This window comes from Dermacentor variabilis, chromosome 10, assembly GCF_050947875.1.
Source record: "Dermacentor variabilis isolate Ectoservices chromosome 10, ASM5094787v1, whole genome shotgun sequence".
Taxonomy (NCBI): domain Eukaryota; kingdom Metazoa; phylum Arthropoda; class Arachnida; order Ixodida; family Ixodidae; genus Dermacentor; species Dermacentor variabilis.
In genome coordinates, this window is record NC_134577.1 from 25,382,808 (window position 1) to 25,403,702 (window position 20,895).

Sequence of the window (20,895 nt, forward strand, 5' to 3'; positions counted from 1 at the left end):
GAGAATTGAAATGACCAACAGTGGTTTATTCCTTGTTCCACCACTGTTTAACTAACATCATGTTATGCCAGAAATGTAACACAACCTGTAATCATGTTTTATACATCTGCTATTTCTCTCTATAAGGTCCACTGCTTTGTATATAATGCATACAGTCGACTTCCATTAATTCAACCCTGACAGGACTAACAGAATTGATTGAATTATCCGGTGGGTTGAGTTCAGCAAGATGCAGAAAAAACACCAAGACGCGCCGCTGATTCATTTAGCAATATTTGCCCTATTATAACACACCCTCAAATCAAACATGTTCCCACTTTTCATGTGTCTAAAGCAGAAAAATAACGTAAAAGTTACTTTAAAGCTCCTAACCAAAGCAGAAATCTAAAGTGCACCCTATTATTTAGCAAGAATATGAGCAACGGCCTAATGCGTATTGCTCCGCGGTGGCCGGTTTTCTGAAGTCAGCTTCGCCGCAATACATCCGTTTTATGCGGTAAAGCACACAAGCGCCGCGAAAACGGCCGTGTTTTGTATCCGAGTGTACCGTGCAGGCAATTTTCGGCCCAATCTTCGCGGGGAAAAAGAAAGAATCGGGTAAATACTGTAATTAGAGATTGATGAGCTAAGGTCATTGCTTGAATATCTTCCTAGGGCAGCCTGAATATAAGCATTTCCGACAGGAGCTGATGTCTGTTAACGCATTCACTGTTCCCAAGCTCTGCTGAGACGGACGCTGCCACTCTACATGGGTCGCCATTGAGGTCACCATAGGGGTCAGGTGTGTGTGTGCTGATTCGTGAAGTTCGAAATTTTCGACTGAGCCCACTCTTACAATTGAAATAACAATAAAATTGAGCCCATAGAAATGCATGGATGGCAGCCAGAACCTTTAGTCGGGATCAAATTAACTGAAAAAATCGAAAAGAGTGAACAGAAGAGACAAGAGCTGACATTTTCAGCTTGATGTCTTTTGCGTGATGCCTTGCATGCAAATAAAGTTCCAAGTGGGAAAACGATGAGTGTGCTACAGAGGACACTATACAAGCAGATTACGCGAAGCAGCAGATTATAAGGGCAGCGCATAACCTGTTCACAATATCTACATGCAGGGCGAGCCCCGGGAGCTCTCTCCCGTCGCGGAGCGATTGGCCCGAACCGACAAGGGCCAGCGCACTCCTGAGCCCAAAACCAGCGATACCAGCGGAGGGAGCACCAGCAGTAGCGGCACCAGTACAGGCACCGGCAGCACCCTTGGGGCCACTGGACCGAGAACACCGGAGAAAGCAGCCAGCGGTTCACCACGATCGACACCCAAGCTGGCAGCCACGCCCCCTATGCCAACGCCCTCACCACCCATCAAGCTGCGCTCGCGGTCTGTCATCAAGTCTGCGTCGGCATCAGGCCTTTCGCTCATGATCCCTTCTGGTGAGAGACCAATACTGCAGTTGGCTGCATTTGCATGAATGTAATGCAGTCACAAAGATTGTCAATACACAGTAATTCATGCTCGAATAATGTGAAATTCTGGTTCATATAAGCTGATCTGAGGATCTTGGCTTGCCCATAGTGTTTTCCACGCATTTGTGGAGCTATTTAATTCTTGCCAGGCTTTGCTTTGACTTTCGTGGGGCAGTAGTATTGCAGCCAAGGGCGGCTTGGGCTGTGGCTTGATGCTGTAACATGAGATATGTCTTTGTAAGTTTGTGAAAGAAAAAAGCATTTGCATACAATCCCTTTTTTTTTTCTCCTTTGCAGATGACCTCAGTGCAGCAGCTGCTGACTTGTCCAGCAGCATACACTCGGGGGTGCTTGGCTCGCCCGGCGGCTCAAGCACGAGCTCGCGTGACACGTCGCCGAGCCGGGAACTGAGTCCACTAGTGGCACAACTCAAGCCCCCCATCATCATCCAGAGGGGGCCACGGGGTTTTGGATTCACCATTCGGGCCATCCGTGTCTACTATGGAGACTCCGACGTCTACACCGTCCAGCACCTTGTCATGGTCAGTGTAGATTGATATGAATCGCCTGCTTATTGTGTACCAATGCATACCAGTGACAGTTTTAAGAGAGAAATATTTACCTCGGGCATTCCGACCCAAGCATACGGGAACAGAGCATTCATTTCACTCGTATCTCCTGAGCCAGTTTTGTTGTACTCTGTTCATTTATCAGAGGATGTTAAAATCCATCAACTGTTAAGGGTGTTTTTTTTTTTTGTGTGTGTGTGTGCATTAAACCTTTGTGCAGGGATTGAACCTTTGTGCAACAGGTTTGAAAATTAGTGACTCCACCAGGACACAGCAAAGGATTGCAAAGCGCATCGGTTAATACATCCAGAGCAGACAGATTTTGTAAACAGTGCTCTGAAATACACTGGTAATTTGTGATTTGGACTTTTAACCCTGAACTAATAGCCCTGATCGAATATGTTGTATCTGTCCGCGTAAGGCATCTCGTATATGGGTAGTTTAGAGCCGCAATCTCTGTATTTAGTGCTGAGTGCTTTGAGCTTTTATGTTTTGAATGTGCACAGTTTTCCAGCAATTCTGTCCAAAAATTTTATTTCCTAATTCAAGATCATGCTTTCAACAGTCGATAGAATTTAACTTCCTCTATTAAGTGTACCAGATGTGTACCAGGTACAAGTGAGCATCTCTATTTCGAGTATATTTTAACAGGATGGTTAGAGGTCACCCCCATTGTACCTGTAAGCCTCATCACCCCTCACAAGGCCCCAATTCAGAAGTTTCAGCTGTGCACTGAAACTTCTAGGAAGCATTATACTGCAGTAATTTTTCAAATTGTTTCTTTATTTGAAGAGCTAAGGGGAATTGAAATATCGGATTGCCATGTTGTTAAAAGGCATGCCTCACTGCGAACATACTCTTTTGCCCCGACTAGCGTTTGCAAGCATCATTTGTTCCCTGCCTTACAAGCCTTACTTTGTGTAGTTGTCTAATACTTTGTTATCGCTATCAGTACTTAATATTTCGTGTGAAACTGCAACATCATTCTTCACAGCATACTTTCAGTGGTTGTTTTTAGCTTTCTGTATTGGATGATTTCCCAAAATCATGTGCTGTAATTGTGACGTTGCTGTCAGTGCGTCTTGCATAGAGCCGTTTTGTGTGTGTCGCCTCGATTCTTCGGCAGGAACTGGGGGCTCCCCAGAGAGAAAGGGCGCACGGGCTTCTCTTTGAGATTTTAGCTGTTTTAGCACCGTGCAGCAGTGTGGCAGCTTGTGGACATGATTGTCAGCATGTGATCTACACAGCGCGCTTGTCTGTCTGTAATGCCTGACCCTGGTGAGTGGCTCGTGGAAGTTTTCAAGACTTGTAATAGGAAATCACCCTTCAGCAGACACCCTGTGTTTCCGTGTCCCGCTGCTCCTTCGACCACATGCTCTGGCTGTGCCTGTACAAAGCGGGCTCCGACCTTCAATACAAGTCCAAGTGGGACGCCTTGTCGAAGAACTCGGAATTCATGCACTAACTACAGGCCATCCACAGGGCCCGCAACGTCGCAGAGAGTCGCCACCCCCCGGTCCCGTCGTGGGCTGAGCCACCAACTTGATTGGGGAGCCGAAATCAAGTTCCTCAGGACACTCCAATAAAGTTCTTGTCACTGTCACTGCTGGTCCCCTCCCCACTGAACGTTCATTTTCTCAACTCGCTCCCACACTGTTTCACTGCATCGCAGGCGGTGGAGAACAACAGCCCGGCATTCGAGGCGGGCCTGCGGCCCGGCGACCTCATCACTCACATCAACGGCGAGGCGGTGCAGGGTCTGCTGCACCCACAGGTCCTGCAGCTGATCCTGGCTGGCGGGAGCCGCATAAACATCCGCACCACGCCCCTGGAGAGCACCTCCATTCGCACAGGAGGCCGCAGGCGCAACCCCACGACCAGTCGGCTTGCCCGGCGGAACACGCGCCAGCGACGCGTCTCCCAGGTACCTCGTTTCCTCAACTCGTGCCATTGCTCTCTCTCTATCAAATATTGGACGTGCTTTGATTTATCTTACAGTTGAGATGAATCAGGCTAATCTGCGACTTTCCATGGTGCTTGAGTACAGCGCAATTCAGACACAGGTCGCAAAAAGACTTAATGAGGACAAGTGTTGGCTACCAACTGGTGCATTGCGTCTTTGAATTGCACTTTACCCAAGTACCTTGATTGATCATTAGCACTGTAAACTGACACATTTGCTACAGCTCTTAAACGTCGTAGGGAGCATCATTTGGTGACTTCTTAAATAAATCTGGCAACCCCATATGGAATGGAACTGCATAACATGCCACATTAATTGGTATTAAAATAGTGGCTTGCAAATTTTATGTGGTTACATTAACTCTTCCATAACTGCAGTACAAACAAAAATTCCCATATCTGAATTTGTTTAAATCTAGAAGGACTCACTTTTTCGAAATGTGAATATGAAGTTTTAAAAGGTATAATGGTAGATGTTTTTTAGCATTAAATGCTTTTCGTGCTGTTTGTGCAGATTGGTGCCAAAAGTGTTTCTGAGCACAAAAATGTTTTATTTTGCTGTTCTCCTTTTTTTACAGATCCGGTTTAGGTATTATGTCTCTTCGCAACCACATGGCACCCTCAGCTAGACAGTTCAGGGCGTTACTTTTCTACCACCATCATTTAATACACTCAGTAATGTATACATGCAGACTCGTAGCATTGCATGTCGTAGTCATTCGAAAACCTTGCCATATTCACTCGATACTAACATGCCCTTGACTACAAGTACATCTTTTTTTAATGGATAGAAGAAAAAGATTCATTCTAATACAACTTCATAATGAATATCTGTTGACTTTGTAGACAAAGACATGGCATGCCGGCTAAGTGCACTTAGTGCTGTTGAAGCACAAAAAAAAAGGAACAAGTTGGAATCGTAGGAACTGAAAAATTTTACACATTTGTCACACAAAGCCTACTGTGCCATGCACTCAGACAGTTCCACTTTGACAGCCAAAAAAGAGAAAGAAAGGAGAAAAAAACTTGCTGTTCTGCGCTGTTGGAGGAGGTACGATATGCTGCTTTAGGTTTCGTAATTTGTTCCAACCTACTTGTGATATGAAGCAAATATTTTTTGCAAGCAGGGCACACGTTTAAATTGAGTGAATATGGCATTTTTTGCAAGTTTCAGGATGCTTGGGTTTGTAGTCAGTGAGCTGTTCTAAACGAATTTGAGCACCCTGCTTACAGTTAGTTGTTAAATGAAAGCTGCAAGTCAGCTTTATCCCATTTGCTCAACCCTTTTGTTAACAAGCTGGTTGTAACAAGCTGGTTGGTCATTTGTTAGCAAGCTAGGATCCAAGTTCTGGTCCTTACATGCTGCAAGTTTTCCTCACGCGTGGTGAGGCCCGAGCTTTACCTGTAACACCTGCAACCAGAGCTTGAAAAGGAGGGTCGTTTTGTTCTGCAGCATGTTTTTTGCAAATAGAATTGATTGTTCATTACAGTGTTTTAGGGCCTCTCCATATTGCGTTCATAATCAGCCCAGTGCACAGGATTAACTGCGCAGGATTGCTCCCAAGTACACAAGGTTGCACATAACTGCTTGTAATTGCTCGTAAATGTATGTAATGGTGTACGTGGTTATGCATAACTGCACATATTACGTACTATGCACATACTGTGCAAGGTTTGCACAAAATTGTACAGTATTGGACGCTCATAACTACTTATTATTTGAGTAGTTGCGTAAGATAGCACAAAACTGCACATAACTTCGGATAACTGCACACAATTTTGCAGTACTACACATAACTGTACAGGATTGCACAAAATTGTATAGAATTGTATGGTAAAAGAGCTACTTATTTGCTGTGCATGGTTCTATAAGCACAAACATACACACAGGCCTGGAGGTTTTCTGTAATGCTAGAGATAGTAGAGACAAAACCGTGCATCCCATTTCTTCCTTCCTTCGTTTTTTTTTTTTTTTTTTTTCAAGTTTTCTTGTCACTGGACTCTTTGTCATGCAGCAGCTTTCACACGGCACAGTAATATGTATATATATTTTATGATCAGTAGCAAGAATTCAGGCCTAGGTAACTGTAGCTGTGCAGCTGTCAGAGCAATGACCGAGGCTACCCGAATTTGTAAAAGCACCAGTCAAGCACTGCCTCTGTAGCCATGAGCAAGCAGCAGCCACAACATTTTGATGCTGTTGCCAACTAATATTAGACCTAACTAGCTGCATTAGGAGGAAGCTTTAGCTCGGGGTTAACTCTAATGCTGCCTATTCAAATACATGTAAAATGCAGAAGCACTTCTATAAGACAGCCTCTGTACTGATTTGAATAAAATTTGCTTCATTTGAAAGGTAAATTCTTGTGACTGTAGGTAGCGGAATTTTCATTTAGGCCCTAGATTGCCAAAAATCTGTAAGTTAAAAAACAGATATATATATATAGAAGCATGAAGTTTACAATACTGTAACTATACTGCAAAAACAGATCACAGTTTCGTAAACTGTATCCATTGGGGCATCTAGAGCGGACAAATTTGATATATTAATTTACATCTTACGTGATTTTGTTGCAGTGTTTGCAAGGGTGTTGCAACAGCTTTACTAGCATATTAGTCATCTTTGAGGGCAGTGTATAATACATCGATTCTGTCCACTTTAGTTATGCTATTAGATGCAGTTCTCCATTCCCATGTATGTAGATAGGAGCCCCTGAGCGAAAGCTTGATGGTGGCTGCCAGGTACAGTCAGCTCAATTTTTTAATAGAGAATATTCAGGCAAGTGACTAGCTTGCCTTTTGCAGCAAATGGGTTAAGAAAACATAACCAAGCATGAGCGGGCAAAATAGGGATAGATGCTTTAGATAGTTTCAGTTGCAAAAGCATGTGTGAGACCTTTGTTCCTATGGAGCTGTTTTCATGGATTTGATAGTATTCGAAAGTGGGTAAATAAACTGCACATTTAGTACATGGGCGCTTGATGCTTGCTGAATAGAAGGAGTGTTGCTTTGCTACAAGTACCACAGCATGTGGAAGTCCTTGGTTTCAGCTGAAGTTGTAGCACAGTGTTTCAATGTTACTTATGTGGTGCCATAACTTGCATAAATAATTCAAGCGATCTATGAACAGATCTTTTGGCAAAACCTCTTGCTAACATTGATGACAGAGGTGACATTTTACAATTAATTTTGCTTAACAATGTGCTCATATGCATTTACTTGCCAATTTCATTGGAATAGATTACAAGTTAGCACTGTTTCTTGTAATAACAGATTGAAGAAAGGTTGATTTTTCTCAAGCAGTGAAACTGAGATACCACCAGTACTTAGCAGATACCACTGCTAAGTACTGCATGTAGACATGTCAGACAAAAAGCACTGTTAAGCACCATCCTTGTACAGTTCGAGACCCATTGAGTAAGTGGTTTCGCCAGAAGAATTATCCATACCTTACTCTCTTATTTATGGAATGTACTGTCAGTGTGTCTGGCATCTTGAGTAGTTTGGCTGGTTCACTGTAGCAAACAGCACTGGTGTGGCTTTCATAGTTACAATAGTTGCAGTCTCATATTTAACCTGTGTGGCCGACTCCCTTTCTTGAAGGGACCTGCAGCCACACTGGGAACCAAGCTCCAGGGTTCACCGCCGGCTATCGGGTCAAAGCCGGTTGACAAGAAGAGGCGCGCATCTCTTCTCCGGCGACTGAGCAACAAACGTGCCAGCGCCGAGATCCAGCAGCTCGTGAGTGCGGCTGTGTCAACTCCGACCGGACTTGCTCCGAGTCGGAGCTTTCAGTCGCTTGCCGATCCTGGAAGCGCATCACCTCCACCACGGAGTGGTGGCATCACCGTCAGCTTCATCAAAGAGAGGTCCTCATCTGATTCGTCGCACTCTACGAGCAATTCCTCGCCAAGCAGCTCGCCCAGTTCAAGCGTGCCAAACTCGCCTGCTGGAAGCGGGGCAATACCACCGGGAGCTGCTGGCGGACCAGTTGCAGCAGCAGCAGCAGCATCTGTTCAGGCCCATTTTCAGCGGCCTAGCTCGCTGCACGGGCTCAAGCACAAGTTGGCCCAGACCTTCCGGTCCCCGCGCCGAAAGTCTGTCGGTCACATACCACTCTCGCCACTTGCTCGCACCCCGTCTCCATCGCCACTGCCGGTAATCAGTCCAACACGGTCACCATCCCCACTAGCCTTCCCTCCGGGACAGGCTCCACCAGCTCACCATTCTCACCATCCGCATCACCACGCGCATCACCCGGCATCCGTAGTGGCAGTCCAGTCACCTCAGGTGTTTACGGCAGGCCGGAAACCGTCGCCTCCGACGCTCGTGCCAGCAGCGGCCACTGTGACTTCGTCGGCACGCAAGTCACTGATGAGACCCAAGAGTGCAGAGCCCGGCTCTCCCTTGTTGAGGCGAGCCCTCTCGCCGGACCGCCTCCATCCGAAGTCGGCAGAATCCAAACCAAGACGAGAATCTTTCTGCACGCATGCATCACCACTGGCCCTAACGTCAACACCTTCCACATCGCAAGGCTCGCCACCGCGAGTGGTGTCGACTAAGACTGGTAGCCAGTTGTCTCGAAGCACGCTCACTTTGTCACCAGCAGGAGGAACACGAATTCCAAAGTCGGCAAGCACGCTGGTACCCGGAGAGGAGGGCGGCGAGGTAAAGCCACAGGGTGGCCGAGCCCGCAGTCACTCGCAAAGCGAAGTCGAGAGCCTCGTCGATAATGACGACGATGACACGGCCACGACTTCTGCTGCAAGACCCCCTTCGCCACTACAGCGTTCTCCAAAAGAGCGGGACCTGTCTGCAGCCTGCACCGAACTTCCGCCTGACGTCCCGTCCTTTACAGTGACGCCTAGCACTCCCCTTCCGACTGCTGACAGTGAAGACGGTTCTTCTGGCAGTGAAGTGCGTAGTGATGTGCAGTGTGACGAAGGTGTCACTACAGCAACTACTACAACCATCTCCACGAGCCCAGCAATGGCATCAGCCTCCACTACATCGAGCGCAGCCACAACTGCAAAAAGGCCCGCATCGCCAGCGAGCACATCTTGTGCCGCCACGGCCACTGCTGTCACACCGATGCCACCGCAGGCATCTGCAGCACAGTCTGCAGCAGTGAGCACGAAACGGCCTCCGTCAACAGCGGCAGCTCAACCCAAAGGCAGTTCTACTTCATCGTTACCGCTGCCGGCTTCTTCAAATGGTGCTAGTAAATCCCAGCCTTCGCAGGTGAACCCAGCAGAGACTGGTCCGAAGCAGGTGGCGGAGACAAAAAGGGCGCCTTCGAAACAGCCGGCCAGCAGTGAACAGAGGGCATCTGGTGTAGTGCCACAGAACAAGTCAAAAAGCACACCGGAACCAGCACACACGACGAAACAGGCTAAGTCGTAGCTTCACTAGTGGGAAGAGCAGTGCGGTTTGGCGCTTGCTATGTGCTCTGAGCAGCCTTGTGCTCTCACTAGCGTCACTGAGGCATGCTCGCAGTATTTATTATTGCATTGCAGTGTCGTGCAGTCCCAGATCTCTACCATACCTAACTCCTTAGTGGCTTGACCAGGCCCACAGAGTTACTCCCCCCCCCCCCCCCAACTCCTGTTCTTTTTGTCTCCTCTGGGAGCGGCACTACCTTTTTGCGTTTCGTCGTGTGGCCCGCATCCTAGATGCAACCAGTCAGTCAAGTCAGTGACGAGGCCATTCCCGTGTGTATAGTGTGCATCCTCTCGACGCATAGCCCTTCCTCCGAGTTTTTGACTGTTTCGCTTCTTTTGTTTCTTTTTTGTTCACATGATGAAGAGCGAGAGATGTTTCTCGCGACGTGTTGAGTCTGTGGTTTTTGCGTAGCGTGTTCTACACTTGTTGACGGTTGTTACGTTTGCCATCGGCGCAGACGGCGAGTTTTTCCAGTATCTACATGCCGCCTGCCCTGCGCCGCTGTATTTGCGCTTTTACTCTCGCCCAGCTGGCTTTATTACCATTTTCTCTAGCTGTGAAGTAGCATTTGACGTCCTTTTGCTGCTCTTGTATGACCCCGCTGCATGGAAAACACTGTCGCCATCCAGAGGAACTGGTCGTGGCCGGTTCGGACCTAAGTGGTAATGCAGTTCCTTGGCTGTAAGAACTGAGCACACGCAGTGCAACTTTAAGCGAGACTCCTAAACAAAATCAACAGCACTATAGTAGCAGCCCTACACCCTTAATTCTACATAAATTGCTCCCGATTCGAGTTATGCCAAGACATGTTGTTGATAACACAAAAGGAGCTAGCATATGCTACTCCTGTTATAAAATTATCGAGGGTTGCCACAATGCTTACGAAATGTGGTGTTCTGCCACCAAAGAGCTGGCAAACTGGCCCTGACTAAACACTAAATTTCTTGGCTACTTGCACCACAGTTTGGAAAGAGCTCAGTTCACGAAACTACACCTCCATGCAGCGGAGTGCAACAGGAAAGTCATTCTTCTCGGGTGTGTTCTCTTTGCCGTGTATTGTACGTGCCGATTGTGTGTTTATAGTCTTTTTCATTTCTCAATGATACCACCAGGCCAACTCTGTGCGACCATTTTTCCGGCAGCGTGCAATCACACCGTGATCATTCTTCTATCCTCTCCCATACATCATTAAAGGGAGAACACATTGTTGTCTAAAGCCTGTCTCCCCCTCCTCCCCCCCCCCCATCTCCCCCTACCCTTATGGTAGTGCAATCAATATCATTGCAACCACCACCAGGTTTGTTCATCGTACCTCTTGCATCACCATACCTCTTGCATCACTGGGTCCTTTCGTTTCTGTTCATCTTTTTCTCTCCTGTGGTCATCCTTGCCCGATCTTTTGACCACTACTAGGAGATTACTAAAGTCAACTAAATTGAATGTGCGAACGGTAGCTGAAGTGAACAACCAGAGATGCAAATCGTAACACTTTTGGCCAGACAGCACTAACGCTTCTTTCGCAACCAAGGCACATGATTGCGTAGAGCAGTTTTGCCAAAATAGAATTTTGCTGGCAAGGCTGTCATAGGCTCGTGTAAGTGCTCCTCAGTCCAAAAAAGCCATGTGCTCATTCAAGCCATGGTCTATGTCTAGAGCTCCTGATCGCCAGCAAAATTACATAAGCAGGCGATCAGGAATTTTGCTTGTAACCTGCTTGCTGTAATCAGCAAGCAGGTTACATAGTAGGCTTGCACATAAAGAATGGTGAAGGCTCAGACTTAGCGTGCTAGACGTGGTAAAAGAGGGCAGTAGACCTCATACAATCACAAGGCAAGAGAATCGGTACCGTACAGTCAGTGTTCTAGCTGTACAAACAAGTCTGCTTACCAAATTTCACTTGCCTATTTTGCGAGCTGTTGTGGCGATCAACCAAATTCCATTACGTACGACCATTGTTTGCGTTCAGCTACCATTGTTCTTTTGCCTGATTTGATGCACCACATTCAATTACGTCCCCTGTTCTGCAACGCGAAGCAAGTATGATCGCATTCATGGGTACTTCTAGAATGACTGGTGCTTACATTACACCGCACCGACATATCAACCGTCAACGTTGTTTTTGCAACTCTGCTCCCTCCGGCCAGCTCTTTTTCTTTCAGCAGCGTTACCGTGGTTCTCTTGTGGCTTGCGAGCGCATTGCACTACCATCGCATCGAGACAGACATCTTGTAAAGGTTGCTTGATGCTCTGCTGTCGCCGCAAAGTCTGGGAAAGAAACTGCCTAGATGTTTGTTTGTTTGTTTTTTGTTTTTTTTTCAACGTGCCACCTTGGAGCTTCTGGAGGTAGCAGCAGGCATCGCCAGCCAGAGACTTTATTGGCTTTGTGCCATATGATACGTGACGAGAGGTGATCCTGTCCCGATGTCATGTGGTCTTCTGTAACATATTTCTTTCTCCAGTCGCCCCACATGCCTGTTCGAGTTTTTGCTGCCTGGGTAATTGACGTTTTGATATTTTTTTTCTTTTCTCTCTGTCGACCTCCAAGATGCCTTGTTTCTGCGCTGTCTTTGCATTCAAGGCATGGGTGTAAGTAGCGTGAACTGGAGTTTTGTGCCATCCTGTTCCCACACTTTCTTCTTGCCTTCCTTGTTCAGTCATCTATGGCGGTGCGCTCTTTCTCATATACGAATAAAAAAGAAATCTTGTCGTCTCTGCCCCTTTTACACAAATTGTTTCTGGTGCATATTTATCTTTCCCAGTTTTAAGCTTGTTGAGGTCACTGGGCAGCCTGTTACGCAGTTTTATAGGCAATGTTGTTTATGAGTATTGAGGCTACCTTTAACCAATAACCTGTAATGCAGGGATGGTTTATGAATAAGCAGCCTGCTTACTAGGGGGTGTTCAAATAGTGAAATTTATAAATTAAGTGTAAATATTCAAGAAAAACAACTACCACATATCAAATTGAAAATTGCGTATTTTCTCATTTCTAAAGCAACACAAAATGTTAAGTCTGCATGGAGCCAGTTCAGTACAATAAAGAAACCTGGCTTATATACAGTAGCACATATGTGCAATACATTCAAAAATTACACGTCTCGATAACTGAGGCGCCTGTAAATGATGAACATCTGCTTTGAATTATCTGGAGCACCATGGCAATGACGGCAATGAGACACGGGACCAACATGTTACCACGCGGTACCAGCATGTTACCAAATGCACGTACAGCATTGTGTTCACTGAAAAGAGAAAAATTGCACAACAGCACGGCACATTGTTTTAAAAGGATGCAAACATGGCAAGACAGGTTAAATAACAAATCTGAAAATGCTTATTATATGGGCTGCCTAAAAGCAAGCCATTAGTATTATTGAATAGAAGTTATATGCCCCACGAGGTCGCTCAGGAACTGGTGCCTCTTCAGAACAGCTGCAGCTGTCCTGCAGCAGAATCGGCTGGAACAGTCTTCACGTCCATCGTTCTGTCTCTCTCAAGACTCGAGCAAGCGTTTCTATCCCTTATATATTGAAAGAAACAAATATTTGACAACTTGGAATAGTGAATTTGTGAATTGAATAGCTGGGACTATTCAAATCGTATTTGAAATTTCGAATATTCGCACATCCCTACTGGTTGCCCATCAACCTAGGCAACTAGTTTTATGTGTATGGTTTTTACAGGCCTGGTTCCAAGCAGCACCTAATGGCAGTTGGCAATTTCTTATATCCTTTGCGATTTCACCATATCGTAACGCCAACACATAGCTTGCACTGATCGTGTACTCTGTACCATCCAAGGCACAGCTGCAAGAGTTGGAAAATCAGTTCTGCAGAAATCCACAAAGGTGGGCGATGATTCATGAAAGGGAAAATTGTCATTCACTAAAGAGTGGCAAGGCGTTGCATAGGAAATGCACACAGGACAGCTGAATTTGTCCTAATCCATGGTACAAAACTGGGACCAATGTCTTTCCGAGAAGACTACTCCACAATGTGGGCTAATCGGCTTACATATCAGAATAAGGGCAAATTAACTCGAAGTGAACTGACACTGTAGGTAATCGGTTCCACTATAGATTTTTAGAATAGGGAACGCAAACATTTTTGTACACAAGCTGCTCAAGTCCTTTATTCTAAAACTCTGCTGTCAGCGAATGCCGCAGTTTTATTCTTCAGAGCTTACTGTACAGTTTACAACATGCCTGAGGACGGTGTGCTTTTAAGCAGGTTGTACAATGTCCACTTCCAGTGCCCAGGAGTTATCAAACGCTTATGAACCGATGCCTCACTAACAGCCTTTATTTTTCTTTTATCATTTTTGTACTTTTACTCAACACTAGCAAGACCACTAAATTTAGTCGGGACAACTAAAACAGCTACACACAGCTGAATGAAGCAAACATCGCGTGCATTTTTCATTGCGGAGTTACAAACCCATAGACCTTATGCTTTTCGCCACAATTTTAAGCAATTTAAGCAAATCGGTAGTCAAGCCCTTATAGTTAGTTGCACTTCATTTCTTTTTCTCACAAATGCAACAACCAACCAAACTTGCTTTAGTGAATGATGCATAAAATGATTTATTCGCTCCCATGTATTCAGATTGAAGTGCCCAAGGTAAAGTTATCATTAGATCTATATTGCTTCCCAGATTTCTATTTAAAAGCATTGATATACTACGGCAACAGCAAAACGTGCCATTTTCAATGGTTAACTGGACTGCAGTTACTTTGAACACATGTACCAAATCTGTATTGTGCAAAATATTCCAGCTTTATTGCTTATTTCAATATACACAAGCAACTTGTTCAACAACACAAGCTCGAAAAGGCCCACAAAATGTACATTACTCTAGGTCTAGGCCTATCCAAACTGTGCACATTTCATAAAAAAGCCTGAGTCAGCGCGAAAAGCAAATTAATGTGACAGAGGCTTTCATTTGTATTTGCTGATTTAATACTTTTTTTTTACATGGATCACCAATGGCCCCTTTGCTGAGGTTAAGAATCTCTAGCATGCAACAAAATAGGCTGTCATGGCTCGCATATTTATTTCTCGGGGACATCTCGTGTGTATTGTGTAGCACCCTGCAAAGAGCAATAACTACTTATGAAATTTACATAGCTGTTCTCATCAACAGCATATCACTGATGGTAATAGCGATTGGTGTTTCCCCAACCATGCACATACTTTTTTCAACATGGAGATGTCATTGGGAGCATGTTACCAGTTCCAATATCGAGACACGTAGCCACCCATTTTCGAGATTGAAAAACGCCAAAAATGTCCACTCATGCTGCCAATTTAACATTGGCTAAGTAAAAACAAGAGAACTACGCTAGTATACTATCCTTGTAGAATGGACCACACTTCCGGCTCCTATAAATGCAGTGAAGGATGTAGGCAGTACAAAATTAATGTGTCGAGTGGTTTCCTTCTTATAAGGCACTCGTCTGCTTCTGAGCAAATCCAAGCAGGCCACTGTCGGGAGCCGACTCCATGATGAGCTTCTGGACTTCCTTGAACTTTGGGTGCGATGAGCCGCCGAGCAAACTGAGGATGACACTCTCGCTTGTGGTCAGCCAAGCTCCACTCGCTTTCATACGTTCAAAGCCGAAGAATCTGGTGACAAACGGCACCGAAAACAAGATGGTGACGGCTGCGGACAAACGTCTCCTGGTACAGATGAACTGTATAGGCATTGTTTTATTTACTATGCTCATCATATCAGTCTGATGCGTGGTTGGTAGACAGCATGTTAGTCTACTGGACAATTGGGAAACTGCTAAGTTTATTACACCAATCAAAACCACTTAATGCAAGCCAGAATTGAAAAACTATTTGCGTACAATGTAACTTAGTTTCCTTAGTTATGCTGAGCATGGGTTCTGTAACACCATAAGGCTTGGTGCAAATAAATGATCCCGAAGAAAAGTTAATGTGCTAAACAATCAAGTTAACATTTTCAATGTGTCCTTTTTTTTTGTGCCTTTAAAAAAATTTAGATCTCAGGGAGACTTTGCTTCACAGCAACATTGCACTATGGCATCAATGCATTGGGCAGCTAAAACGAGCAACAGCTTCTCAGTTTGTTTGCAACAACTGCTTAGTGTTGCATAGTCAACTCATGACAACTCAAACTGTGACAATTGGTAATTGTAGCCTGTTCAAACAAGTTGCAACTGCAGACAGTGTACCTTATAATGTACTAAATTTTTCTTAATTTTTAGGTACCCTCCCAATTTTTTCTTGGGTTACAAGAGAAAGTAACTTTAGTGATGATCTTTCATTTGCATTAAATCTAAGCACGTCTCCCACTTTGGTCATCACGTGCATATAAAAAACACAGTGCTTAGTATTTGCATTCGATTGGCACCTGCCGTGGTTGCTCAGTGGCTATGGTGTTGGGCTGCTGAGCATGAGGTCGCGGGATCAAATCCCAGCCACGGCGGCCACATTTCGATGAGGGCGAAATGTGAAAACACCCGTGTACTTGGATTTAGGTGCACATTAAAAACCCCAGGTGGTCGAAATTTCCGGAGTCCTCCACTACGGCATGCCTCATAATCGGACAACGGTCTTGGCATGCAAAACCCCATAATTGAAATTGCATCCAATTGATGGAAAGCGTGAAATTACACCTTGTGCACATGTTCACCCGTATATAGTTCAGTTGAACCTCATTATGCGTGCGACACGAAGATACCTTCGTTACATGCAATATTCATTATAAGCATATATTCATGTTACACTGACAACAATGAAAAACGTTTTACATTTGCTTCACATATTCGATCATTCTCGTTGCATCGAGGTTCAATTGTATGCAATGCATTAGCTTTGCCTTGGATTATGCTTCGCCCACTTTCCTAACGGTTCGAGCGTCTGACGACTCTGAATTCAAACCTGCACACCCACCTGTCGACCATGGTGCGCGAAGAGCAGGCATCAACGGCGATGTGCACATTGAAGCCTCGCTCTAGCAGCGCCAGGGCTGTGTTCTGGACGCACACGTGTGCCTCAATCCCACACAGCACAACCGAGTCGAGCCCTTTTTCCTGCATCGTCTTGGTTACTTCAGCGGTCATCATGGAGAACTGGGTCTTCTCGATTGGCTTGATGTCCGGGAACTCGGCAAGGCCCAGCTCCGGAACGGTGTTGCCCAGACCTAGGGGTCGCGCGAAGTGGAAGAAACATCCTTGCAACCAGCTGACAAAGGACGAACTTTACTACGACTACACAATTATGGAGCAACGAAAAGGTAAGTGATAAGCACAATGTGAATGATATTAAAAAGCAGCAGTGTTGCCAAGACCTATAGTGGAGGGGGGCTAAGCTCTGCGTCTTGTGTAGACACCGAATTAAAGAGTGACGGAAACGTAAATGATAGGCGCAATGAGAGTAGAAATACCGCCTGATGGATTGGGGATGAAAAGCCAATAATATTTTAGTTGAGAGTGTAACCTAACGCGAGCAGTAGAATTCATATCGTATCGAACTCTTGGCGCGCAGATAGGTGCCGACAAAGTCGAATGATTGTTCTTGAACGTCTGCAGCGACGCTAACCAAGATTTCGATGGCCTTCTTTGAAGTATTTTGACCTCGACTGCACGACGCTTATCGCTCGAAGGCAATGACCGGCTTGCTGACCACTCGACCCTGTATGCAGGCACGTTGGTAATGCGAAAGCAGTGATCAGGCGTTTTGAGAATAGCCTACGCGGTTAAATAACACCAACAGCTCGCAACACGATTTAAATGCGCAAGAGATGGCACCTGCCGGTGGTAATGGTGATCGCGCATCGTCTGCCTGCCTACCTTTCGGATACTGTTCGGTGACGATGACAGTCATGTCAAGCGCGCGCCCGGCTTTCAGCAGCCGTTGAGAGACGGCCACAATCTGCGGAAAGTACTGTATGGTCTTGCGAAACTTCTCTTGCATGTCGCAGAGGAATATCGCCGTTTTTTGGGGCGACAGGCGACCCACATTTCGCACAACTGTTTGCGCCGCCATAGTTGTCTATAGACCATAGTTGTCTCTCTGCAACTTTTCTCGCCGCTGATCGGCTCACGTGATCGAATGCGTCGTACGCGTCGTACGCCGGTGGTGGAGGTGTAGCGGTGTTTCTGAAGTTTCGAATCTGGCGGCACATTTGAACAGGCAGTCGGCCTAAGCCAACGTGATATAAAAAAGAAATTGGGGTTTAGCTTGCTATTTCGCACAGAAAATGACGGATAACAATATCATATTAATCTAGCGGGATGCATATATGGCTAAATGCATAATCCTGCTGCTCTACTAAGTTGGCATCAAAGAGGTTCGTTGAAGAAGAGCATTGACCGAGTGGCACATATCCAGTACTACAAGACCCTTCGAGCCGCGGTACCTACCCAGTCCCGCATCTATAGACCATGTCGACGTAAAAGGTTCGTTGAAGAGGGGCACATTCACACACATTACCACATACCTAAGTTGGTCAAGCGGTTGGTTTTGAACACTGTTCCCTCAGCACAGCAGCCCGATGCTCTCACCATTCAACCATGGAGTACACAGTGACCCAGGTTGGCAGGAAAACGGTTAGATACATACAACACCCTTTGAAGGGTTTTCACACCCTTCAAACGAGGAGAAAAATAATGCGCCTGCAGTTCCTCTACTCCTTGATAAACCGTAAATTTTCTTTAGATCCTAGTTCATACATAACACTTTCCGCATCCAGGAAAACCCGTCATTCCCACCCCCTCGCTCTCTCCCCTTACGTTGCCAGGACAAACCTCTAAGTTTTCATTCTTTCCTCGAACCATAGAAGAATGGAACCTCATCCCTTTCCATCATCTGAACTCACCTGAATCAATTCAAAGTCATATTATTAGTATTTCTTAACTAACATTGCTGTTTCGTGTTATATTGTTTCATCTCTTGAATTTCATATTTCTGCAATTCTGCCTTTTATACATGTACTTTTATTTGTTACCATGCCCCTCCTGCTTGGGCCACACGGCCTGCAGTATGCTGTAAATAAATAAATAAATAAATAAATAAATAAATAAACACATATACACACTTAATCCCCCGCAAAGTACGTGAAGTACCGTAAGAATGCTAACGCATTAAACAGGAGCTTTTGTTACCATTTTTAGACTACTAGCTGCCAAATCTGGCACGTGCTTCGGACCACCTTATAATCCACTTTGCTCTAATTTGTGCCAACCTTATTTCACTTTAATCTACCCTAATCCACATTGCTCTAATTTGTACTAACCTTAATCCACTTTGATCCACCTTATTGTAATTTGTGCCAACCTTAAACAACTTGAATCCACCTTGACCAACCCTAATCCACATTCCTGTAATTTGTACAAACCTGATCTACTTTATTCTGCCTTAATCCACATGATTCCAACTTAATCCACTTCGCTCTTATTTCTACCATCCTTAATTCACCAGTCACGTGGTTTTATTTCACATTTCGCGGGCTTTCTTTAAGCGCCTAAAAAAATTGGATCGGTTGTTTCTGAATGTCCTTCACAACGTAACGAAGCACACTTGGCCCTAAGGTGAATATGCAAAGTTTTGAATAATTGATCTCTGTTAATTAAATAAGCTGAAGGTAAAAAGATATTTTGAGAGGAGCGCCACGTGATGCTAATCCATGTCGTTGGTCTCGCCAAGGTGCGGTTAACCATTTCTTTAAATCGTTGGTTCAAGTTACGTGAAACACCCTGTATACAACGGCCAGTTGAAATTTGGGGTGGGGGGCAACTGAAATTTGCGAGTGGGCCAACTTGAAATTTACGGGAGGGCCAACTTGAAATTTCCAACTTGAAAATTGGGGGCGGGCCAAGTTGAAATTTGGGGCTGGGCCCAACTTGGAATGTGGAGGTGGGCCAAGTTGAAATTTGAGAGTGGGCCCACTTGAAGTTTAGGGGTGGCCCGTCTTAAATTTATGGGTGGGCTAACTTGAAATTTCGGAGTGGGCCAACATAAATTTAGGGGTGGGCGGCCCACCCCTAAATTTATGTTGGCCCACTCCGAAATTTCAAGTCCAACTTGAAATTTAGGGGTGAGCAAACTTGAAATTTTGGGGCGGGCTAACTGAAATTTGGGGGTATGTTTACGGATATTTAGATAACTGCAGTGGAGTTTTTGCGATCTTTCTTTTGCTGCTGGACGAACACCCAAATGCAAAGCATTTTTCTGGGCTTATTTGTCCATGGTTAAGGCGGGTGCGAAAGCGAAGAAACTCCAGTGACTGTAGCTGCCGATCGGGGCTGCGGTCGGCGAAAACAACACTCGCAGTGCAGACGACGTACGGTCAGTAAGAGGATTTTCTCTCTATTCGGTCCTGAAATATTGATGTGTAGTGAAATTCCTGCACTAACAGTACCCACTAAATGACCGTTTCTCACAGAATAAAACACTCGCAATCCAGATGACGTGCGATGAATAATAAGAGCTGCACACTTTATTCGTACAAATGAGCAAGGTGTATTAAGGTGGCATAAAGTGAATTAGGGTGGATTGGTATAAATAAGAACAAGCTGGATGAAGGCGGATTAAGGATTAAGGTACGAAGGCATTGCCGTTCAAGCCCACTGCGGCTTTGGCAGGCCCTGATTCTTGCATTATATTGTACTCAAGTCATCAATAAATTATTATTATTATTATTATTATTATTATTATTATTATTATTATTATTATTATTATTATTATTATTATTATTATTCGGTCCTTAAATGTTGTACAATCACTGTGTGCGCACTAAACGCTGAAAATTTTTAAAACAATACATATATTCTGTGAAATGCTCTCGTCTAGCGCATCCCGTCACCACGCGCTTTATTTATGAAAAGCGCTTACTTACTGAAGGCCCTCGGCACGGTGGTACCCTTTCGCCCGAAGTGAATTTTACGCTACGCGCACGGCAAAACACGATACTACACGACCGCTATTTACAGAGGTTTGTGTCACAACGGCGACATCTTTGCTCTTCCTCCGACTGTCTTTGTTGAGGCGAAACCAACTTCTCGTCACTCAAACTAATACCATAACGTAGAATGGTGTCGTGTCGCATTTGGCTAGAGCTTCAATTTTTCATGAAGGAAAGCCACAGGTTGAACACCACTCGCGTTGCCTTACTTTATTTGAACTTTCGCACTTCCTTCAATTGACGCGTCATGACAATGTGGTGATAATCGAATGCCATGCTTGATTGCGGGCTCAATGTCATGTATGGATCGAAACTGCAGCGCTGGACGTTCGCGGCATACTCGGTGGCGCTGGGTCGCAGGACAGGCCCACTGGAGAAAAAAAAAGTTCAGTCCGTAAGCAAGACCTTAACAGGCGAGAGAAACCACTTCATATGAGTAATTAGGCAGCTTTAAAACAGTTCTTTTTTTTATTATTTAGCGCATTTGCCACAATGCATATTGGAATTTCGGCATACAAAACGTGTGTTT

At 45.2% G+C, this 20,895-nt stretch overlaps 2 protein-coding genes and 1 long non-coding RNA gene across 9 annotated transcripts in view; 1 reads left to right on the plus strand and 2 right to left on the minus strand.

Moving 5' to 3' along the window:
* dop (microtubule-associated serine/threonine (MAST) protein kinase dop) overlaps positions 1-12,163 on the plus strand; it is a 297,922-nt gene extending 285,759 nt beyond the window's left edge. For all 4 annotated transcript variants that reach the window (XM_075672078.1, XM_075672079.1, XM_075672080.1 and 1 more), the window contains 4 exons: positions 1,113-1,428; positions 1,759-2,003; positions 3,703-3,954; positions 7,596-12,163. In XM_075672078.1, coding sequence (XP_075528193.1) covers positions 1,113-1,428; positions 1,759-2,003; positions 3,703-3,954; positions 7,596-9,395 — 2,613 coding nt within the window. In that variant the 3' untranslated portion in view covers positions 9,396-12,163. The remainder of the gene's footprint in view (positions 1-1,112; positions 1,429-1,758; positions 2,004-3,702; positions 3,955-7,595) is intronic.
* A 2,025-nt stretch (positions 12,164-14,188) lies between these two features.
* Positions 14,189-17,471, minus strand: LOC142560180 (isochorismatase domain-containing protein 2-like). The gene is made up of 3 exons (XM_075672083.1): positions 17,254-17,471; positions 16,355-16,604; positions 14,189-15,058 (listed from the first exon to the last, which is right to left on the minus strand). The coding sequence occupies exons 1-3, from the start codon at positions 17,447-17,449 to the stop codon at positions 14,875-14,877; spliced, it is 630 nt and encodes a 209-aa protein (XP_075528198.1). The 5' UTR covers positions 17,450-17,471; the 3' UTR covers positions 14,189-14,874.
* Positions 17,472-20,570: 3,099 nt separating this feature from the next.
* Positions 20,571-20,895, minus strand: part of LOC142560183 (uncharacterized) — a 58,609-nt gene continuing 58,284 nt past the window's right edge. For all 4 annotated transcript variants that reach the window (XR_012823313.1, XR_012823312.1, XR_012823314.1 and 1 more), the window contains one exon: positions 20,571-20,736. This is a non-coding gene — a long non-coding RNA (uncharacterized LOC142560183). The remainder of the gene's footprint in view (positions 20,737-20,895) is intronic.